General features: G+C 44.0%; 1 protein-coding gene across 1 annotated transcript in view; it reads right to left on the bottom strand.

Annotated features, from left to right (window-relative positions):
• The window catches only part of TNS4 (tensin 4), a 29,254-nt gene extending 11,752 nt beyond the window's left edge, over positions 1–17,502 (bottom strand). Inside the window, exons 1-3 of the mRNA XM_027873106.1 lie at positions 17,377–17,502; positions 11,041–11,642; positions 4,129–4,573 (exon numbers count right to left, since the gene is read on the bottom strand). Of these exons, the coding sequence (XP_027728907.1) occupies positions 4,129–4,573; positions 11,041–11,527 (932 nt within the window). The 5' untranslated portion in view covers positions 11,528–11,642; positions 17,377–17,502. The remainder of the gene's footprint in view (positions 1–4,128; positions 4,574–11,040; positions 11,643–17,376) is intronic.
• Between the last annotated feature and the right edge of the window lie 4,316 nt (positions 17,503–21,818).

The following is a 21,818-nucleotide window of genomic DNA, read 5'->3' as shown; positions in this document are numbered from 1 at the left end:
CAGGGCCGGTTCTCTATCCACTGCGCCACCTAGCTGCCTCCAATACATAGGATTATAAAGGAAACCAATTATGCTAAAACAGTTATCCAACTATTTTTTAAAAAACAAGTTCATGAAAACCTGGAAAGATTTACATAAACTGTGAAGTAAGCAGAATCAGGAGAATGTTGTGCACAGTAACAGTAATACGGTATGATGAAGAATTGTGAATGACTTAGCAATTCTCAATGATCCAAGACAATCCCAAAGGACTCAGGATGAGAAATGCTATCCTCCAGAGAAAGAACTGATGTTGTCTGAATACAGACTGAAGCTTTCTTTCTTTCTCTTTCTTTCTTTCCTTCTTTCTTTTTCTTTTTCTCCTTCCTTCCTTTCTTCTTGTATAAAATGACTAATATGGAAACATTTTACATGATTGCACATGCGTAACCTGTTTCAGATTGCTTATTGTCTCAGGGAGGGGAGAAGGGAGGGAGGGATAGAATTTGGAACTCAAAACTTAAAAAGAAAGAATGTTAAAAATTGTTCTTACATATAATTGGGGGAATATAAATATTATTAAAAAAAAACCACAACATGTTCATGGACCCCAGATTAAGAACTCCTGTTCTAAGCAAAGGGTCAGCCCAATTAAATGGAACTGCTAGAAAGTGCAGTGCATAGGATACTGGGACTGGAGTCAGAAAGACTTGAGTTCAACACAGACACTTAATTAGCTGTGCGACCCAGGGCAAATTGTTTAACCTCTGCCTGCTTCAGTTTCCTCAATTGTAAAATGGTAATAATAACAGCACCTATCTCCCAGGGTTGTTGTGAGGATCAAACAAATAATGTCTGGCATATAGTAGGTGCTTAATAAATGTTTGTTTAAAATAAATAAATAAATAAATGTTGAATCTCTCCCAAAGATACTTAGCCATATATGACTGGCATATAATTTCTTTATCATTCAATCTTCTTTCCTAGCATCCTCCCCATCCTGTGCCTTCCCTCTCCTTTGCCCCACTTCCCTCTTGATTCTAACTAGTACTTAGGGAGTTCTGTTTGAGCAGCGATTGACCCAAACTTAAAGAAATCAGTGATTGGGCTCAGGCCAACTGCTCTCAGCCTCTAGGATAGCATAGTGGATTACAATCTCAATAGGAACCAACAGAATGATGTGTAGCCAAGAAAACCAATCAGATCTTAGACAACATTAAGAGTGATAAAGAGCCCAGAATAAGGGAGGTAGATAACAATCCTGCTGTCGTCTGCCATGGCTGGACTACATTTGGAGCACTGCAGGCACCCCAGTTTAGCAAGGACATTACTTAACTGGAGAATGTTGAAAGGAGAGTATTTAGGACAGAAAATGGCCTGATCCAACTATTGACCTCTCTGGCTTCCTTTAAGCCTCAATTAAAATCCAACGTTCAACAAGAAGCCTTCCCCAAGCCCGCTTAATTCCAGGATTTTCCCTCTTTTAATTATTTCCTGTTTATCCTGTACATAGCTTGCTTTGCAAATATTTGTTTGCACGTCTCCCTCATTAGACTGTAAGCTTCTTGAGGGTAGGGGCTGTCTTTTGCCTCTTTTTGTATTCTCAGAGTTTAGCATAGTGTCTGGCACACAGTAGGTGCTTAATAAATATTTATTGAATGAATGAATGTTAGAGGAATATTGATCGAAGGAATGAGGGGTGTTTAGGTGAATGGAGGAGAGAAGAGCTTGGGAGAGAGGGGACAGGGAAAAGGCAATGATTTCGTGGATTAGGTATTTGGATGGTTTTTCACAGAGAAGGGGATCTGCCTTACTCCGCTTGTCCCCAGATGGAAGAACTAGCCAGAATGGGTGGACATGCTAGAGGCGCAGATTTGGCTTGATGTAAGGAAAAAGAATTCCTAGCAATTAGAAATACTCAAAAGTGTAACGGGCCTTTTTGGGAGGTAGCCAGGGTTCCTTTCCCCTTCATTAAAGGACTCTGAGGATATTATAGAATGATTTTTTGATCAGGTTCAGATTGGACTAGATGACCTTCCAATTCTGAGATGCCATGTGATCTGTATCCCTAGTCCTTGGTGTCAGAAGACCGGAGTTCAAATATGGCCTTTGCCACTAACCAGATATATGACTTTGGGCAAGTCACTTAATGTCTCTGGTCCTCAGTTTCTTTGCTAATGTAATAAAAGGGTTGGCCTGGATGACCTAAAATCCCTTGTAGGAGCTCTAACAGCAATTATTATTAAGCTAGTAGAGCTTAAAACTGCACTAAGACTTTTGGGACAGCCTCCAGACTACTTTATGACTGCTATGCTATACATGATTATCTAATTTGAACTTTACATCCCCCCCTGAGTTAGGTACTTCAGATCTGATTATATCTCTTTTATAGATAAGGAAATAGGGCTTAAGAGGTTAAGTGAGCTGTCCAGAGTCACACAGCTAGTAAGTGTGAAAGGCAGGATTTGAACCCAGGACTTCCTGATTCCAAATCTAGAATATTCACTTTGCCACACTGTTTCTTATATGCTGTTGATGGCTTAACCCAGTTGCACCGATGTGAAAGCAACTCCACAATCAGGTTCCAGTCAGCGTGTCCCAGACTGGACATCATTCTGCAGCCATCCCTATACCCTATTGCCCCCACAGCTGAAGAGAGCCCTGTGGTTTGTGGTTGGGGAGAAGGTCCTCTTTGCTTACATGCTTAAAGCATATGTTCACAGGATCCAAGATCTAAAGCTGGAAAGGACCTTTGAGGCCACTGAGACTGGCCCCCTCGTTTTACAGATGAGGAAACCGAGGCAAGCCAAATTAAGTCACCTGCACATTCAGTCAGTCAGTCCATAAGCATATGTTTGGCACTTTCTTTATACCGGATACTGTGAAAACCACTGGGGAGTAAAAGAAAGGCAAAAAAAACCCAATCCCTGCTCATTACAGTCTAATGAGGGAGATGATGTACAAACAGGGCAGGATGAATTGGGGGTAGTCTCAGAAGGGAGGCTTTAAGCTTAAGGAGGACTGGGATATATCCGAGTCAGGATTTAAATTCAGGTCATCCTGACTCCAAATCCAGCACTGTGTTACTTGTATGATCTTGGGTAAGTTGCTTAACTTGCCTGAGCCTCAGTTTCCTTATTTGTAAACTGAGGAAGATGGAGTAAATGGTCTCCAAGGTCCCTTCCAGCTCTGTCTATATATTTACGAGCCTATGACTATGATCTCTTTCTAACATGTTCCCAGCTTGGGGCTGCAAGATAAAAAGCAAACTGGCAAATCCCTAAAGTGGATGAAAATAAAGGGACTGTAGTAAGGGAAAATCCAGAAAGCATAATGCTTTGCTTCCTTTTAAATTTCTTCTTTCTTTAAGGGTTTTCTAAGAGTATTTTTTGCATGTACTTAGAGGGCTTGGGGCAGCTAGGTGGTATAATGGTTAGGACAATCAGCCTGGAGTCAGGAAGACCTGAGTTCAAATCCAGCCTCAGATACTTACTAGCTGTGTGACCCTAGGCAAGTCACTTCACCCTGTTTGTCTCAGTTTCCTCATCTGTAAAATGAGCTGGACAAGGAAATGGCAAAACACTCCAGTATCTTTGCCAAGAAAACCCCAAATGGGGTCACAAAGAGTCTGACATGACTGAAACAACTGAACAACCACAAAAAGAAGGTGTAGACTTTAAAATAATGCATTTTGTTTGACAAATTCTTAATATAGTATCATGGTGAGGTGGAAAGAACGCTTCATTTGAAGGCAAGATTTGGGGTTTGACTCCTATCTCAGACCCTAGTCAGGTTAGCTATAGGCCCATGAATATGTCACCTAACTTCTCAAAGACTCAATTTCCTCATTTGTAAAATGTGGACAAGCATATTGGCGTGGTCTTCCTCAGTAGATTTCTCCTTGAAGTGTTATGAAGTAGGTAAGATTTTCATAAACAGAATCCCATTTTAATTAAACACACGACCTCCTTATTTAAATGAATTCATTTGTAAAGTGAAGAGCCCTTAATTCATCTTGAGAGAAAAATACCATTCACAGGTTTTCTGCTTAAAGTGAGGCACACCTATGGATCATTCTGCCAACAGTCCTGAGTAGAGGCTGGTTTGGTCACTAGGAAGGGAGGGGGAGCAAAGCAAAAATGGATGTACCTGCCAAACACATAGCTGGTGTCAGAGCCTGGGCTGCTGGACAACAGAGAAGCCCCACTACCTCTCTGCAGTGCCCAGCTCCCCGGCGAGGGCCTCGACATTGCTCCTGAGCCTGGAGAAGCTTCCAGGAGGAAGCTGTCACTCTGAGGACCAGCGTTCTTGTTCTTGGGGTGGGGAATGGCGATACCAGGGGAAGACAAGTGATGAGATGGCCGCTGTCCCACCGGGGGTGGAGGCTGATGCAGGTGGTGATGTTCCCTGTGCTGGTTCCCAGAAAAAATGAGGCTCTCGCTGCTGGCACTCTTTTCACGGGGGGTGTCTCTGCAGAGGAGGATGCCGCCACTGAGAGGTGATCCCCAGGAAGGGATGACTGAGGGGCTGGCACAGCGCTGAGGCGGTTCCTGGCACCTTGATTTGGCAGATGTCACCTCAATATACTTGATATCTTGTGGAGAGAGAAGAAGAAAGTCAAGGACATTATTGTCAAGGACAACATGCCCAGGGTCACACAGTTGTAAGTGTTATGTGTCTGAGGCCGCATTTGAACTCAGGTCCTCCTGACTCTACGGCCGATGCTATATCTACTGTGCCACCTAACTGCCCCTTGCTTCCCAAATTCTTAGCCCCACTTGAGTGTGGGAGCCCCAGGCCAGCAGGAACAGACACTTTCTCTCTGGAATTCCCTCCTTCTCCACTCCACATGGATTCTCTTGAGCTTCAGGCCTTCTGAGACCTTTTGGTTCCCTACCTCACACTATGTTAGCATCTGTGCTCTGACTGGAACCTCTCTAGAAGAGAGGGTTCTTTCTAGAAGAAAGAACTTGAGCTGGATTCTTAGGAGTTGCTACCAATGTAGGAACCTTCTCCCCACACTCCTCTGGACAATCATGAGGCAAGGCCATTGCTATTCCTTCTCTCTGTTCTACCATCCCCATGCCTAGTCCTGGAGTGGGCCTGGAGCGGGCCTGGAGCAGAAGAACTTGATTCAGGAGAGCCAGGCTTGAAATCTGGCTCTAACACTGGCTGGGTAACCTTGGATATATTATTTAATTTCTCTGAGGTCTGGTTGGCTTATCTGTAAAAATAGTGTATTGGCCTAGAAGATGATGTCTAAGATCACTCCTGGCTCTAAATCTTGTGATCCATGTCCTTCAACCCAGGGCCTTGGATATATGGTTTACTTCCTGCTCCTTCTCTCTCTCCCCCTATCCCTCCCCGTCCCCCCACCTGCCCTTCAGGTAAGGGGAATCTGTTTCTTTGTACTATCCTGGACATGTTAGCATGGGTGCTCCTTTTTTTTGGAGCATCACTGAGTCCTGCCATATCTATTTCCTTTTCCTGTCACACTTCTCTGGTTCTGACCCTCCCAGAACCATCACTGGCTCCTGCATGTGGGCCCCTGGTAATGACTGCAAAGCTTGTGCATGTAGCAGCCTGTAGTAGGGTGGGGCCCATTATCTGGTCACTGCACAGCAGTTCTGGCTCTGTCCTTACCTGCTCATTAAGACCTTGCCTTGCCAGGAGGGGATGGTGATGATGGTGGGACTTACGTCAGGTGGAGAGTCAAGGGATGGGCTTGGTCTAGACTTTTTGGGTGGGTATTGACAGGAGGTGCTCAGCCTGTGTCCTTCTGCCTGTCCTTCAGCTAGAGTGGGATTCCCACTGCTAAAAGGAATGAAGGCTAGGGAGGAAAGTGCTTTGAGATTGCTAGAATATAAGGAAGGAAGCACAGTACTTGGCACATAGTAAGCACTTAATGTTTCATTCTGAGCTAGACTTTTTTAGAATACCATAAGGCCTCTGCCTGGGGTTGGGGAAGGTAGGTATATCTATTGGGAGGAACCTGCCTTATTTGTTCTTTTCTAGGAGTAAGGGCCAGCTGTTAACCCTGGACACTGCCCAATAGTCTAGCGTTGTGGGGGTCCATCAGGCAGCTTTGGAAAATTTCTCCTGGTACCATTCCTACCTTTGGCTTTGTTTCTGGAACCCTACCAGCTTTACAGGGTGGAAAGAGAGCAGGGATTGGGGAAGAGTACTACTGGAAGGGAAGGTGGAGAGGGAGACTGAGTCACTGTCCTATAGCTATCAGGAGGTAGATATGGTTGGGAGTGGAAGAACACAGTGGATTCTCTCTGCTCCCATAACCAAGGTGTGGTTCTTGTTTATCAGGACAAACAAAATGAACCCGCAGGGCACCCACGCAGCCAGTTACTAATGGGCAAGTCTGAGCCCAGCATTGGGTCATTTGCCAGGTGCCAAGGGCAGGAGCAGGCAGGGTGGAGGGAAGGGGTGATGGTGGGTTATTAAAACTAAAAGCCCTTTACTGTGGACAAGCATTTACCTGGGAGAAAAATGTTGGAAAGTGAAATATGGCAACATCCTTAGAAGGAATTGCTTAGCTCTGGGCATCACATTTTAAGACAAATGGCTCAAAGCTGGGTGATAGACACAGACTCTAAAAAAAGATCTTGACAGGATAGAAGGTTGGATGGAATTGAATCAGATGAAATTTAATGAGTGGAAAAAGGGTCATTGATCCAGAGTTGGACGGGACTTGAGTCCAACCTCCTCATTTTACAGGTGAGGAAATTGAGGCCTGGTAGGTCAAGTGATTTGCCCAAGATCACTAAGTTAATAGTATTCATCCTTTCCAAGTCCAATATTCTGTGAAAATGGACAAGTTTGAATTCATCCAGAGGAAAGTGACCAGGATATAAAGGATTTGCTAATAAGGTCCTATGAGGAAGGTCCCATGTGAAATGCTAGGCTAGAATCAAAAGCCAGAATTGAAATTACTGGGAGAAATATCAACAGTTTCAGATATTCAGATGATACCACTCTGATGGCAAAAAGTGAGAAGAATTAAGAAGCCTCTTGACAAGGGTGAAAGAGGAGAGTGTAAAAGCTGGCTTGAAGCTTAACATCAAAAAAACTAAGATCTTAGCAACTGGTCCATCACTTCCTGGCAAACAGAGGGAGAAGAAATGGAAATGGTGTCAGATTTTATATTCTCGGGCTCAACGATCACTGCTGATGATGTCTATAGCCATGAAATTAAAAGACGCTTGTTCCTTAGAAGGAAAGCTATGGCAAATCTGGAGAGCGTACTGAAAAGCAGAGACATCACCTTGCTGTCAAAGGTCTGCATAGTCAAAGCTATGATTTTTCCAGTAGCAATGTATGGCTGTGAGAGTTGGACTATAAGGAAAGCTGATCGTCCCAGTATTGACGATTTTGAATCGTGGTACCGGAGAAGACTTTTTTTTTTTTTTTGGCTTTTTTTGGTGAGGCAATTGGGGTTAAGTGACTTGTCCAGGGTCACACAGCTAGTAAGTGTCTAGTGTCTGAGGCTGGATTTGAACTCAGGTTTTCCTGACTCCAAGGTTGGATCTCTATCCACTGTGCAACCTAGCTGCCCCTGGAGAAGACTTTTGAGAGTCCCTTGGACAGCAAAGAGATCAAATCAATTAATGCTGAAAGAAATTAATTTAGGCTATTCACTGGGAGATCAAATACCGAAGCTAAAGCCTAAATACATTGGCCACATAATGAAAAGATAGGACTCATTGGAAAAGACCCTGATGTTGGGAAAGATTGAAGGCAAAAGGAGAGGGGGATGGTAGAGGATGAGATGGATAGATAGTGTCATGGAAACAGTGAACATGGACTTGGATAGACTCTGAGAGATAGTGGAGGATAGAAGGGCTTGGGAGGAGGATGGGAGAGGGGACATCATAGCTGTCATTGAGTATTTGAAGGGCAGTCATACATAAAAAAAGAACAAACCACTTGGTACAGGGGCTAGAATGATGGACTTGAAATTAGGAAGACCTGGGTTCAAACTCTGCCTCAGACACTTAGTAGTTATGTGACATTGGGCAAGTCTCTAAAATACCCTGAGTCTCAGTTTCTCATTTGTAAAATGAAGGAGATGGATTAACTGGCCTCTTGATCCCTTTCTATCTCTAAATCTAGGGGCCTATTAGGTTTATTCTCTGCTTGGCTCTAGAGGAGACAAGATCTAAGAGTAATGGGTAGATTTTATAGAGAGGTAGAGTTAGGTGTGATGGAATTAAAAACAGTTCCTAACAGTGAGAGCCATCCAAAAGTGGAATGGGCTGCTTGGGAGGTAATGAGTTCCCTTTCATTTTAGGCCTTCAAGAAGAGGCTGGGTGATCACTTGTTCAAAATATTGGGGAGAACTTTTCTTTTTTTCTTTCTTTCTTTCCTGGCTTGCCCAGGGTAACACAGTTAGTAAGTGTCTGAGGCTGGATTTGAACTCAATTCCTTCTGACTCCAGGGCCAGTGCTCTATCCACTGCACTACCCAGCTGCCCCAACAAGTTTCTTAATCAGATTTGGGTTGAATTAACTGGCCTCTGAGGTCCCTTTCCCATTCTGCTGTCTTCTCTTCCACTTAATCCATTTCCCCAGTGGAAGCTAAAGATCCCTGACTCCTCGTAACTCCCAGCCTTACCTTCTCAAGAGGAGTAACTAGGTTTCCTTTGAGCTCAGAGGCCCCAGGGTATGGGGATGGGGGGAGAGGACATAGCAGTAGTCTTCCCTGCCAAGAGGTTTCGAAGGTTATCCATGTCCATTAAAGCTCCCCATAGGGTGTATAAAACACCCACCTAATGTCATTAATAACTTCTATTAAAATAGTTTGACTCTATTAACAGTAATTAGCCCCTAAGCTCCCTCTCTTAAGCAACTCATCATTCCCAACTGGCCCTAACAAGCAGTAATGACCACTAGAGAGATAATTATAATTTTCATAACTGGTATGGAAGGTGGCCCAAGTCTGAGGGGCAGGTAGGAGAGATAAGGAGAGGCCTTAATCTCCATGTTAAACGCTAACTTTAACTTTTAGAGTCAGAGTTAAATCTGGGGTTGTTGTTCTTCCTTCTCCAAGAGGATTAATGACATCACAAGGGCGATGTCTTGACATGTGAGTGAATGGGATTTAAGTGAGGCAGAGCTACTCAGTCATCAGCCTCACTCTCTCCTCCAGGGTCTTTGGAGTGTAGTGGCAAGAAAAAAGTCAAGATGGCCCACAATATTATGAAAATAAAAATAAAAAGCCTTTTAAGAAAGGAATGAAAATTAATTGGAGACAAAATCTGGGGTTAAGACTTACCTGAACCTCAACCTGGCCCAACCCTAACACTGATTCCATTTCTAATTTTCCTGTTAACTCTTAACTTCATTCCTACCATTGACCCTCACCTAACCCTGAATGGGGGCAAATCATACTTGCTTACTTACTTCCCTGGGCCACAGTTTCCTCTGTTAATGAGGATGATGGGATATTTAAGCCTTTCTAACCCTAAATTCTCAGGTCCTTTCTCTAATATTAACAACCCTCTTGTAACTCTAACCCTAATCTCACCCAGGTGTTAGGCTTTGATTTGTTGTTTTTGTTCAGCTGTACCTGATTCTCTGTGACCTGATTTGGGGTTTTCCTTGGCAAAAATACTAGAGTAGTTTGCCATTTCCTTTTCCAGCTCATTTTACAGATGAGGAAATTAAGGCAAACAGGGTTAAGTGACTTGCCCCTGATCACACAGCTAGTAAGTGTCTCAGGCTGGATTTGAACTAAGGTCCTCCTGACTCCAGGCCCTGCACTCTATCCACTGGGCCACCTAGCTGCCCCTTAGAGTTTGATATCCTCATGTGTATGGTGGAATGGATGCTCCTTGACCCTCATACTCCAGAGGTCTCCCCGAGTCCTTCAGGTGGACTGAGAGTGCCTTACTTAGAGTTCAGAGGAACACTGAGGACCTCTTGGTCAAGGTTTCAACTGATAAAGGAAGCCAGATTCAAAGATGTGGTTTTAGCATGGATCAGCTCAACTCTGTAAGATTCAGCCCTAACTGGGGGGGTGGTGGTAGAGAAGAGGAGAAGGGCTTTGGAGGGTCCTGATCATTGGGATGCCCCCTCATCCCACCCCAGACGTCCCCATCTCCTAGGCTACATCATATAATCTTAGACTTGGGAGGAACATGAGAGGTCATCTAACCAGGGGTCTGTGAACTTACTGTTGTTGTTTTTAAGCCTTTTGATGACTGAATTTCAATAGAATTAGTTTCCTTTGTAATCCTATGTATTTTATTATATGCATTTAAAAACATTCTTCTGAGAAGGGACCCAAAGGCCACCATAGGGGTCCATGACACAAAAAAAAGGTATAACCTCTGATCAAGTCCAACCACCTCATTTTATAGGTGGGGAAACAGAGGCTCAGAGTAGAGTTAGTGCCTTGGCGGAGGTCACATGCATAGTCAGTGGCAGTACTGAGATCGGAACCCCGGTCCTCTGACTTCACATCTAGGGCTGCTCTGAGAGAAATCTCTCTTCCTGGTGGCAGGACAGGGTCCCTTGTTCCTCATGACCAGGTACAAAATCATCCTGTTTTATTTAGAGGCAGTTAGATGGCTTAGTGGATAAAGCACTAGGCCTAGAGTCAGGAACACCTGAGTTCAAATCCCGCCCCAGACACTTATTAGTTGTGTGACCCTGGGCAAGTCACTTAACTGCTGCTTGCTTCAGTTTCCCCATCTGTAAAATGAGGATAATAATAGCATCTTCCTCTCAGGTTTGTTGTGAGGATCAAAGGAGATAATGTCTGTGCTCAGCACAGTGCCTAGCATATAGTAACTTCTTCATAAATGTTTGTTTCCTTCTTCCTATTCAACATGCCCTGGGCATGCCATTTTTTGTGCAAAGGCCCCCTTTGGTGGTCTGGTGAAGCCTGGGTCTCCCTTCTCAGAACAGTATTTTTAAAATACACAGGAAACCAATTATAATGAAATGTAGTTATCAAATTTTTTTTTTAATCTGCAGACCCCAGGTTTAGAAACCCTCTCCTTAGCCATGGTCTTGCTCTTCACCTCCCTTTCCCCAGCATTCTTACCCAATACTTCTGGGTCTTCTTTTTTGCTCCTTGATACTGTGGCATTGGGGGTTGGAGCTGGGTCTGCTCTGAGGCCTTCTGCCCCTGAAGGCAGAAGCTCAAAGTTAGGATCAAGTTCAAGGATCATCTGGTTGAGGCTCTCCAGGGAGAAGCCAATGGAGGAAGCCCGTTCATCAGTCCAGCCTGTATCCTGCTGTACTCTGGGCTGGGGGAGGCAATTCGACTTAGTTACTGTTGGTGCTGCCTGTCCTGCTCCAGGGGCTTGGAGGCTCAGGACACAGTTGCCCCGGCTGGGGAGTGACTGCCCCTTGCCGTGTGTGGGGGCCATCAGGACCTGGGCTCCCCAGCCTTCAGTGGTATAGTATGGACAATGGGGAGCCAGGTTAGTGTTCCGGGCGGGAAGAAAGCTGTTCCTGGTCTCCTCTTGAGGGCCTACACAGACAGTATGGCCTGCTCTCAGCATCTGGCTGGACATCACTTGGGACATGGTCAGTGTAGACCTGTGGCCTGAGGTTCACCCTTTGTTCTCAAGTCACCCTCCTTGAGTCCTTGTTCCAGTCTCGACCAGGAGGTAATCCTTAGCTTCAAGTGCCCAAGGAGACCTGGAATAGGCAAGGAACAAGAATAGATTAGGCTGGATCATTTGGAAACACTCGGTTCCCAGGCGCTCAGACCACTGGGCTCTCAGAATTCAGGCCCCTCCATGACAGTTTCCCTAAGGTTTCCTGGGCATCGCTGATATCTTCAGATTATCCCTAGAGTAAGGAGGAAATGAAGTGTCATGCTGAGAGCTCTGGGGCAGGGGTCCTTAACCTTTTTTGTGTCTTGTATTCCTTGGGCAGTCTGGTGAAACCTATGGGCCCCTTCCCAGAATCATGTTTTTAAATGCATAAAATAAAATACACAGGATTACAAAGAAACCAATTTTATTGAAATAAAGATGTAATTTTTTCCCCCAAGTTTGCAGATCCTTTGAAATCTATCCATATATTTCTGAGAGTCAATGGATCCCAAATTAAAAACTGCTGATCTGAGGGGTGTCTAATGTAATCTTGCTCACAGGCAGGGGGATGAATGAAACCAGTATTCTAGGGTTAAGTTAACATGCCTTGAGAGAAGCAACATGGTATGAAGTGGAAAGAGTCCTGGACTGGGAGTTAAGAAATCTAGGTCTGATGCTAGCTCTGAAGGCTTCTTACCTGTGTGATCCTGGGAAAGAAACTTAACCTCTCTGAATCTCGATTACCAAATCCATAAAATGGGGATAGTATCACCTATAGAGTCCCTCGGGCAGCTAGATAGCTCAGGGGATAGAGTGATAGGCCTGGAATCAGGAAGACCTCAGTTCAAATCCAGCCTCAGACACTTACTAGCTGTGTGACCTTGGGCAAGTCACTTAACCTCTGTTTGTCTTAATCCACTGAAGAAGAAAATGGTAAATCAATACAGTAACTTTGCCGAGAAAACATGGACAGTATGGTCCACGGGGTCATGAAGAGTCAGACATGATTAAACAACAGCAATGTGTAGCACCTACCTCAGAGGGTTGTTGTAGAGATTGAATCTAACCTCCTCATTCTGCCGATTGTGGAAACTGAGGCTTAGGGAGGGGTAGAGATTTTCCCAGGATGACATGCATAGATAGTGGATCTTTTGACTCCCAAGGCCTTTGGACTCCTTGTTAATAATAAGCAACATTTACATAGAGGATCAACTTGAAAGTTTGCGAAGCACTTTACATGCATCACTCAATTCAATTCAATCAGTATTTATTGCATACCTACTATGTGCCAGGCACTGTGGTGAGCTCTGGGGATATAAAGGCACAACAGAAATAGTCCTTGCTCTCAGAGAGGTATATCTTTTGTTTTTATATAATAATTAGTATTTATATAAAGTTTTACGGTTTACAAAATACCTTAAAAATACTATCTCATTTATCCTTACAACTCTGAGAGATAGGTGCTATTATTATCCCCATTTTACAGATGAGGAAACTGAGGATAGCAGAGGTTAGCCTGATCGTTAATTCAGGTCTTCCTGACTCCTGGTCCAGTGTTCTATACTTTGGGCCACACTGCCTTGAAGAGAGCTATCTTTTCTGGATGGGGACTGGATCTGCCATTTCATTGGTATGAGATTCAAAATCCAACCCTGGGTCTTCCTCTTCCAATGCAAGTCAGTATTTTCTCTGCACCTTAGAGTTTCGGAGATCTGAGAGGTCAGAGAAGTTACCCAGGGTCACCTAGCCAGGAGCTGTCCGAGGCAGGACCTGAAATCAGCCTTCCCAGCTCTGAGGCTGGCTCTCTATCTGCCTCCCTTTGCTGCCTTTCAGATCTTCTAGAAGGTCAAGTAGAAATGAGAGGGGAAAAAGGAAACAAGTCAGCAAAGTGAACCCACCCGCTGCAAAAGTCTAGCATTCTATGCCACGTTCCACACTTATAGTTCAGAATTATCTTCTTTTATCGGGGAAGCAACACATACATAGAAAATTAAATACAAAAGATATGCAAAGAGGATTCTAGAGAGAGGGTGCTGTACTCCGGGGCAACAGGGCAGACTTCCTTTAGGAGGTGGTGGGTGAACAAGTTTTAAAGGAAACTTATTATTCTCTCATTGGTGCCTCACAACAACCTTGTGAGATAGGCACCAAAGAGATTATTAACCCCATTTTACAGATGAGAAAATGGAGACTGGGGGAACAGAAGTGGTTTATTCAGGGTCACATAGCTCCAGTGACAGAGGAAGGGTTTTGGATGCAGATTTCTTGACTCTGGCTACTTCATAAGCTTTTTCTCTCATCTGGGGTGAGAGCTTCTGTTCCCCAGTCTTTCTCTCTCTCTCTTTCTTTCTTCCTCTCTTCCTTCTTCTCTTTCCTTCTTTCTTTTTTCTTCCTTTCCTTCTTTTCACTTCCCTTCCTTTTTTCCCTTCCTTCCTCTTTCCTTCCTTTCTTCTTTCCTCTCTTCCTTCCTGCTTTCTTTCCTTTGTTCTTTCTTTTTTCTTCCCTTCCTTCCTTCTTTTTTTCTTTCCTTCTTTCTTCCTTCTTTCTCTTTCCTTTTCTCTCTTTTTTATCTCTTTCCTCCCTTCTTTCTTTCTCTCTTCCCTCTCTCTCTCTCTCTCTCCCTTTCTCCTCCTTCTCCTTCTCCTCCTTCTCTTTTGCCTTTCACATGAAGAAACAGAGGCCTGGCTTTTGTTTGGCTTCAGTCCAGACTGCTTTTTGGCTGCTATGATTGGCTGGGATCCATTTTCCTGATTCACACTAGGATGGGTCTGGGTTGCTCGGAAACTCCTGTCATCTTGCTACGGCAATGAGGGCAATCATTATTGCCAGAAAGCTGGGAGGAGGTTGTTGTGTTTCTAGAATTGATTAGGGGAAGAAGGAACAGGAGGATGAATGTACCTTGACAGGGCCAGCCGTGCTGCTCCCAAGGTGTCACGGGGACTCAGGCTGCTAAGGCCGCATCTTGGAGGATGTCCATAAATGGAAATGGGAAGGAGCCTTCGAGGTCTCCTTCCCACTACCTAGGCTCAGGGCATGAGGATACTGGGAGATGATTTTTCCATGATTATGCTCAAGTCTCTCTGATATGTCAGGACAAGATCTCAAAGCACTTCCCAGTATGCATCTTGAAGGAGTGGCAGTTATGAACTCTGCCATAGCTTCTGTCCTCCTGGGAGGATGGGTCAACTGCCTTGAGTTGTGTCAAGAGCTCTGCCTAGACATGGAGTGGAGAGGAAGACCTAGGTTCAAATCCCGTCTCAGATACCTACTGGTTGTGTGACTCTGAGCAAATCACTCAACTTGTCCATGCTCTAGGTTTACAATACTCAAAGTGTGGTCTTCAAACTCTGGCGGGGGGTGGTGTTCCCAAGACCCTTTCAGGGGGCCCTTGTGGTCAAAACTATTTTCATGATAATATTAAGATGTCATTTCTGTAACTCACATAAACAAAAACTCCTTGGGGTCCTCAGTAATTTTAAGAGAGAAATTTTTGAGCCAGATGGTGTAAATGAGTCCTGAGGCCAAATTGAGAACTATTGCTCTAGGCAACTCTTTAAACTATAAGGTCTTCATTTGGTGGAGGGAGTTTCCTGATCTGGGAATTCTCCCTCCCAGATCCAGCTCCTATTTCTGTAAAATAAAGAAGTTGGACTAGAAGATCTAATTTGAATTCCAACAATTCTGCAACCCCATGAAACGAAGTCTTTCACATAGACTTGACTCAAGGTATATATTCCAACCCCTCCAACATTCTCTTTCTTGAAATGGGAAAATCAGACAGAGAGAGATGATCTGAGTCACCGAGAGTGTCAAGGGCAGGCACAGGGATAGAACAAGCTCTTCTTTGAATTCTCCTTCCTTTGTGCGGTTACTGAATAAAATTATTAGAACCTCTGGCTGCAATAATCCCAGGGGCTCCACCCTGAAGGGATTGTGTCTCTCTTTACCTCGACTCCCACCCAACACCTTGAGAGCTTCTTGGTGTCAGGTCAGTTGATGTTCAGTTGTGTCTGACACTTCATGACCCCATTTGGGGTTTTCTCGGCAAAGATACTGGACTGATTTGCCATTTCCTTCTCCAGCTCATTTTACAGGTGAGGAAACTGAGCCAAACAGGGTTGAGTGACTTGCCTAGGGTCACACAGCTAGTAAGTTTTTTGAGGCCAGATTTGAACTCAGGAAGATGGGTCTTCCTAACTTCAGGCCTAGCACTCTATCCACTGGGCCACCTAGCTGCCCACCGAACTCCCTGGGGTAGGGAAAATCAGTCAGTCAGTCTGCTTTGGTCTGGACCCTGTCTCTTCCATCTCTCTCAGGGTTCAGCACTGTGTTCTTGTTCTCTGTCTCACACATCTAAGAGGGAAAAGGAAGGCTGGCTATCACAATTTTCTGTGTAGGTGGGGAGTCACATAACACAGCTAGGGTCCTCCAGCCCCCTCCTTCATCTGTCAGAGCTACTTATTCTAGAGGGAGGAGTGCTCAACTCCCCAGCCTGAGCCCCTCTCCATAGATCTGGGGAATGAGGTAGGGGATTTTTACAAAGATAATGAGTCAGAAGCATAGGTAATAGCCCCTGAAGGGTAAATATAGTAGGTGCCAGATGGTATAGCCTGTTGAAGGAAGGGTGTGGGTTAAGAACTCATGGAAAGAATTCTAGCTTTAGAGTCAAAAAGACCTTGGTTCAGATCTCAACTCTGCCAAATTATTAAACGTGTGGCATTGGGCAAGGCACCTCTCCTCTCTGAATGGTTTCCTTTTTTGTAAAATGAGAAAGGTGGAGTAAGGTCCCTTTAAGGGGCAGCAAAGTGGCAAAGTGGATAGAGCGCCAGACCTGAAGTCAGGAAGACTTTTCCTGAGTTCAAATCTGGCCTCAGACACTTATTAGCTGTGTGACCCTGGGCAAGTCACTTAACCCTGTTTGCCTCAGTTTTCTTGTCTCTAAAATGAGCTGGAGAAGGAAATGGCAAACCGTTGTAGTACCTTCACCAAGAAAATCCCAAATGGGGCCACGAAGAGTTGGGCACAACTGAAACAACTGAACAACAACAACAAAGACCCCTTCCACTTTATGATCACAGATGACAAATCCTTTCTTGTTCCTAGAAGCTACGTCTCCATCAACATCCTGCCTGGATCTCCTGCCATGAGTGGTCCATCTCTGGGCTCATAGGATCACAGAATTCAGACCCTGGGCATCATCTAGTTCTCCCCCAACCCCTCATTTTTTAAAGATGATAAAAATGAGGCTCAGAGAGGTTAAGGGAATTGCCCAAAGACCCACAGATATTCAATTTCAGAGCACAGATGTGAACCCAGGTCCTCTGACTCAGTGGCTTGGGGATTTTCCAATGTCCTCCAAGTAGCAATTGGCAGAATCAGGGCTCTACACTAACTCTCCACAGAAATGGCTAGATCTTACCTTTGACCCACCCTCCCCCCATTAAACTGTGAGCTCCTTGAGATCAGGGACTGTGGGTTTTTTTTTTTTTGCCTTTTTTTGTACCTCAGGCTTACAGTGCCTGCCATAAAGCAAGCACTTAAATTAAATGCATGTTGACTTGACAATCTTTCTTTTCCTTTTAGTCTCAAAGCAAAAACAGGCTGGTGATGATGATATAATCATAATGATGATAATAATGACAGTATTAATAATAAATAATAATCATAATGATAATATTAATAATAATTTATAGAGCCCTTCGAAGTTTACATGGGAGAAGATGCAAAGTATTAAGAAAGTGACCGGATAGAACAGGATAACCTGAACTTCTTCTTCCCCCCTTCCCCATTTCATTACCCCAAAGGCTTAATTAATCTGTGATTTGGGAGGCTACCTGTGAAACAGCTGCCTGGGTCCAACTCGGATGAGATGCTTTCCCTGAGGCTTTCCTGCTGTAACTGGTCTCCGGGGACTGAGGCGGGCTCCACGGCCAGGTGCGGAGTGTACTGAGAGTCTAGGCCACCCCCCACTTCTTAAAGAGCATCTCTTCCGCCCTCCCTCCGGGCCCCAGCACATGGCCTTGACAGCGGGCAGACGCCCCTCCCATTTCCTCCCCTCCCGCTCGGATTTTTGGCCAGCCTCAGGTGTGCCGCAGGTGGGGCTGGCGCGGGGCAGGGGCGGAAGTGAAGCAATGGGGAACTGGAATCTGAGTTCACTGAGGAGGCAGGGCGGGCGCCCGTGGGCATCAGGCAGGGGTGGGAGGTGGGGATGCGGAGGGAGGCTGGGCGTCTCCCAAGCTGGACTCGCTTCTCAGGTACCAGCATCCCAGCTGCCCTGGGCTGCCTCAGCTTGCAGACTAGCGGACTCGGGCCAGGAGTGCCCCACTCCCGGGTGCGGCAGGATTGTTTTACGCTCAGGTGTCTAGGAGCCGCAGGGCCTGACGTGACTTCACCCTCCGAATTTCTCCTAGCACTTTGTGGCTTTCCTTTAAGCTTCTTCAGTAGTAAAGGATGGTATAGCCAATAAGTCAGCAAGCATTTATTAAGCATAGGCACTGTGCTCCGAACCGGGATACAAAGAAAGGCAAAAACCCCAAAATGAAATGAACAAACCAAAAAACCAAAACACCTAGTCCTAAGCCTCAGGGAGGCCCCTCAAAGGGAGACAACAGATAAACAAATAGGTATAGAGCTGAACTGGTCCACTTCACTGCTGAGGCTTTTCCATTATTGTTATTTTTATAAACATCTTACCTTGCCTCACTGGGCTAGTGTGAGGACTGTACTTCATAAACCTTAAAGTATTATAGAAATGTGAATTATTATTCTTAGTAGGAAAGAGGGAAGCCAACAAGTATTTATTAAGCACCTTTTATGGGCCAGGGGGCAGCTATGTGGCACAGTGGACAGAGTGCCAAGCCTGAAGCAGGGAGACTCATCTTCTTGAATTCAAATCTGGCCTCATATACCAATTGTGTGACCTTAGTCAAGTCATTTAACCTTGTTCACCTCAGTTTCCTCATCCATAAAATGGGCTAGAGAAGGAGATGGCAAACCACTCTGGTATCTTTGCCAAGAAAACCTCAAATGGGGTCACGAAGAGTCAGACAGGACTGAATAGCAGCATGTGCCAGGCACTGTCCTGGGTGCTTTACAAATACCTTGTCTCATAGCATCCTTGAGAGAAGAGTGCTATTATCATTTACATTTTACAGTTAAGGAACCTGAGTCAAACAGGGGTTAAAGGACTTGACCTGGCAGCACACAGCTTGTAAGTAGCTGAAGCTGGATTTGCAGTAAAATCTTCCTGTCTCCAGGTCCAGTGCTCTATTGGCTATCCCACCTAGCTGCTTCTATCATATTATGATATGATACAATGTTATATTATATTACTATTCTTAGTCATAGATAAAACGCTCAGCTCAGTTGTCACCTCCCTCGGGAAGCTTCTCCTGTCTTCCCCAATGATTAACTCTCCAACCTCTTGAAATTTCTTGGTATTACCTGGCATATGCTTTATATTTGTTTCTCTGTGCCCTTGTTGAATTCCCCCAGTAGAATGGAAGCTCCTTGAGGGTAAGGACTATTTTGGTTTTTGTCACTGTTATTCCCAGTTCCTAGATATATACTTTAGTTATTTAATAAATGTTTATAAATATACTTATATACTTTAGGCATTTAATAAATGTTTATAAATGTTTGTTATAAGCTCCTTCATAGCAATGACTATGCCATACTTATATTTGCAATGTCCAGCTCATAGTAGACTAAACAGCTTTAAATTTTTTTTTTTAGGCAGTTGGGGTTAAGTGACTTGCCCAGGGTCACACAGCTAGTAATTGTCAAGTGTTTGGTCTGAGGCCAGATTTGAACTCAGGTACTCCTGACTTCAGGGCCAGTGCTCTATCCACTGTACCACCTAGCTGCCCCTAAATGGCTTTAATTTTTAAAAATTTGCTATGAACTTAACAAACACTACATTGAAATGAACATTTTCAGAGACAAAGTAGAGTGAATAATGAGGATTGTACATGGAGCTGTGAATCTCTGCTACGTGCAACTTGCTCTCCCCCTCCCCCCAAGTCTATAACAGATTCAACGTATAATTTTCAAAGCTATCCTGCTTGTCTGTGTTCTCTTTTGGCCTTCCTTCTGTTACCTTCATTAAAAAAAAATGCTTCAGTGACTCTTCTATTTCTTTTCTCTTCCTACATGTTTGTTGAATGAATTGATTAAATGGAGGCAGAGTCTGAACCCTTTGTTGAAAAGTGTGTGGGGAGGGCAGCTAGGTGGCTCTGGAATCAGGAGGACCTGAGGTCAAATCCAGCCTCAGACACATAACACTTACTAGCTGTGTGACTCTAGGCAAGTCACTTAACCCCAATTGCTTCACCAAGGAGAAAAAAAAAGAAAAGAAAAATGTGAGGGATAACAGATGGCTAGCTCTGTCTCTGCACTAGTACCCACGGAAAGCTGCAAGACCTAGAGCAAATCGGGCACATCTTCTGTGGTAGATCAATGGAAGAATATGGATAAGAATGGCACAAGATGAAAAGTCATGTTCATGAAAAGCCTAATTCTAAAGTTACAATCTGAAGGAGTACTAGGAGTGCCCACGTGTATGAGATCATAGATCATTTGAAGTATTGGAAAATGGCCTCAGCTTTGGAGTGGTGGGTACATTTTGGGGAAGAGTGGGACAAGGCTTTAATGTTGGGATGTAATGTAAGTGATGAATGGCACTGCTATGTGGTTCTGTTCCAAGGCGGAGCTGAAATTCCTTCCTACTCCCAGCCACTAACAGGGATAAGGGAGAACTATTTTCTCCCAGTGCTACCCCTGTAAGGAGACTCTGATCTGGTCAGCCCTTTGCCTCATTCCGTCCTATCTGAGGGCAAAGGATCATTTTGGCCCCTGCGTGGTGTTCATGTGAACAGGAAGACGCAACCATTTTCTCCCACCCCATGAAGGTTCAGTTGCCAGTGAAAAAACACAGCTTTAGGACATATCTTCTACGCATCATTACATAGGCTAAAATGGAAGATGGGCATTGAAGTTATGCCAGGCCCATGGCTCTACAACAAGGTAGATTTAAATCCTGGTGCTGTTACCAATTTGCTGAGTTGCCTCAGGAAATTCAGGTAATGTTTCTAGACCTCTTTTCCCTCTTTCTCCTGTTCAAGGAGAGAATTAGCTGGTTAAATAAAATACAAAATTTTTTAACCTGACATCCCTAGCTCTCTATAATCTAACTCTAATCTTCCTTTCTAGTCTTATTTCTTTGATTGGTGATTTATCAACAATCACTGCCATAAACTTTTGAGTTTTAAATTTTTCTCTCCCCTCCCTCCCCACCTCCTTCCCCAAGACGGCACGAAATCTGATATAGGCTATACATATACATTCCTATTAAACATATTTTCACATTAGTGATGTTGTAGGTAAGAATTAGAACCAATAGGAAGAACCACCAGAAAGAGGAAACAAAACACAACAGAAGAAAAAAAATAGCAAATAGTATGCTTCAATCTGCATTCAAACTCCATGGTTCTTTCTTTGGATGTGGATAGCATTTTCCATCATGAGGCCTTTGGAGATGTCTTAGATCCTTGTATTGCTGAGAAGGGGTAAGTCTATCAATACTAGTCATCTCACAATGTGGCTGTTACTGTGTACAACGTTTTCCTGGTTCTGCTCACGTCACTCAGCAGCAGACCATACAAGTCTTTCCAGGTTTTTCTGAAGTCTGCCTGTTCATCATTTCTTATAGCACAATAGTATTCCATTATATTCATACACCACAACTTGTTCAGTCATTTCCCAATTGATGGGCATCCCCTCAATTTCCAGTTCTTTGCCCCCACAAAAAGAGCTGCTATAAATATTTTTGTACATGTGGGTCTCTAGCCTTATTTCTTATATTTTTTTTCTTAAATTTTTAAAAAATTCTGAACTTAAATATCAAAGAAAATGGACATTTTCATATATATAGTAGAACAACAACAATAAAAAAGAAGATTGGTGTGAAACCACAGATCTCTATTATATACAGCTTACTTTTCTTTAATAATAAATTTAACATGTAACTTTCAAAGCTGTCCTACTTTGTCTGTGATTCTTTCTGGATTTCATTCTGTTCTCTTCTATGCATTTAAAAATGCTCCAATGTTTCTTTTTCTTTCTTTCCTCCTTCCTCTCTCCCTTCCTTCCTTCCTCCCTTTCTTCCTTCCTTCCTTCCTTCCTTCCTTCCTTCCTTTCTTTCTTCCTTCCTTTCTTTTTTCTTTTTCTTTTTTCTTTCTTTCTTTCTTTCTTTCTTTCTTTCTTTCTTTCTTTCTTT

Source organism: Vombatus ursinus, unplaced genomic scaffold (assembly GCF_900497805.2).
Source record: "Vombatus ursinus unplaced genomic scaffold, bare-nosed wombat genome assembly UNPS02014801.1, whole genome shotgun sequence".
Lineage (NCBI taxonomy): Eukaryota > Metazoa > Chordata > Mammalia > Diprotodontia > Vombatidae > Vombatus > Vombatus ursinus.
This window is presented reverse-complemented; position numbering and strand designations above follow the sequence as displayed.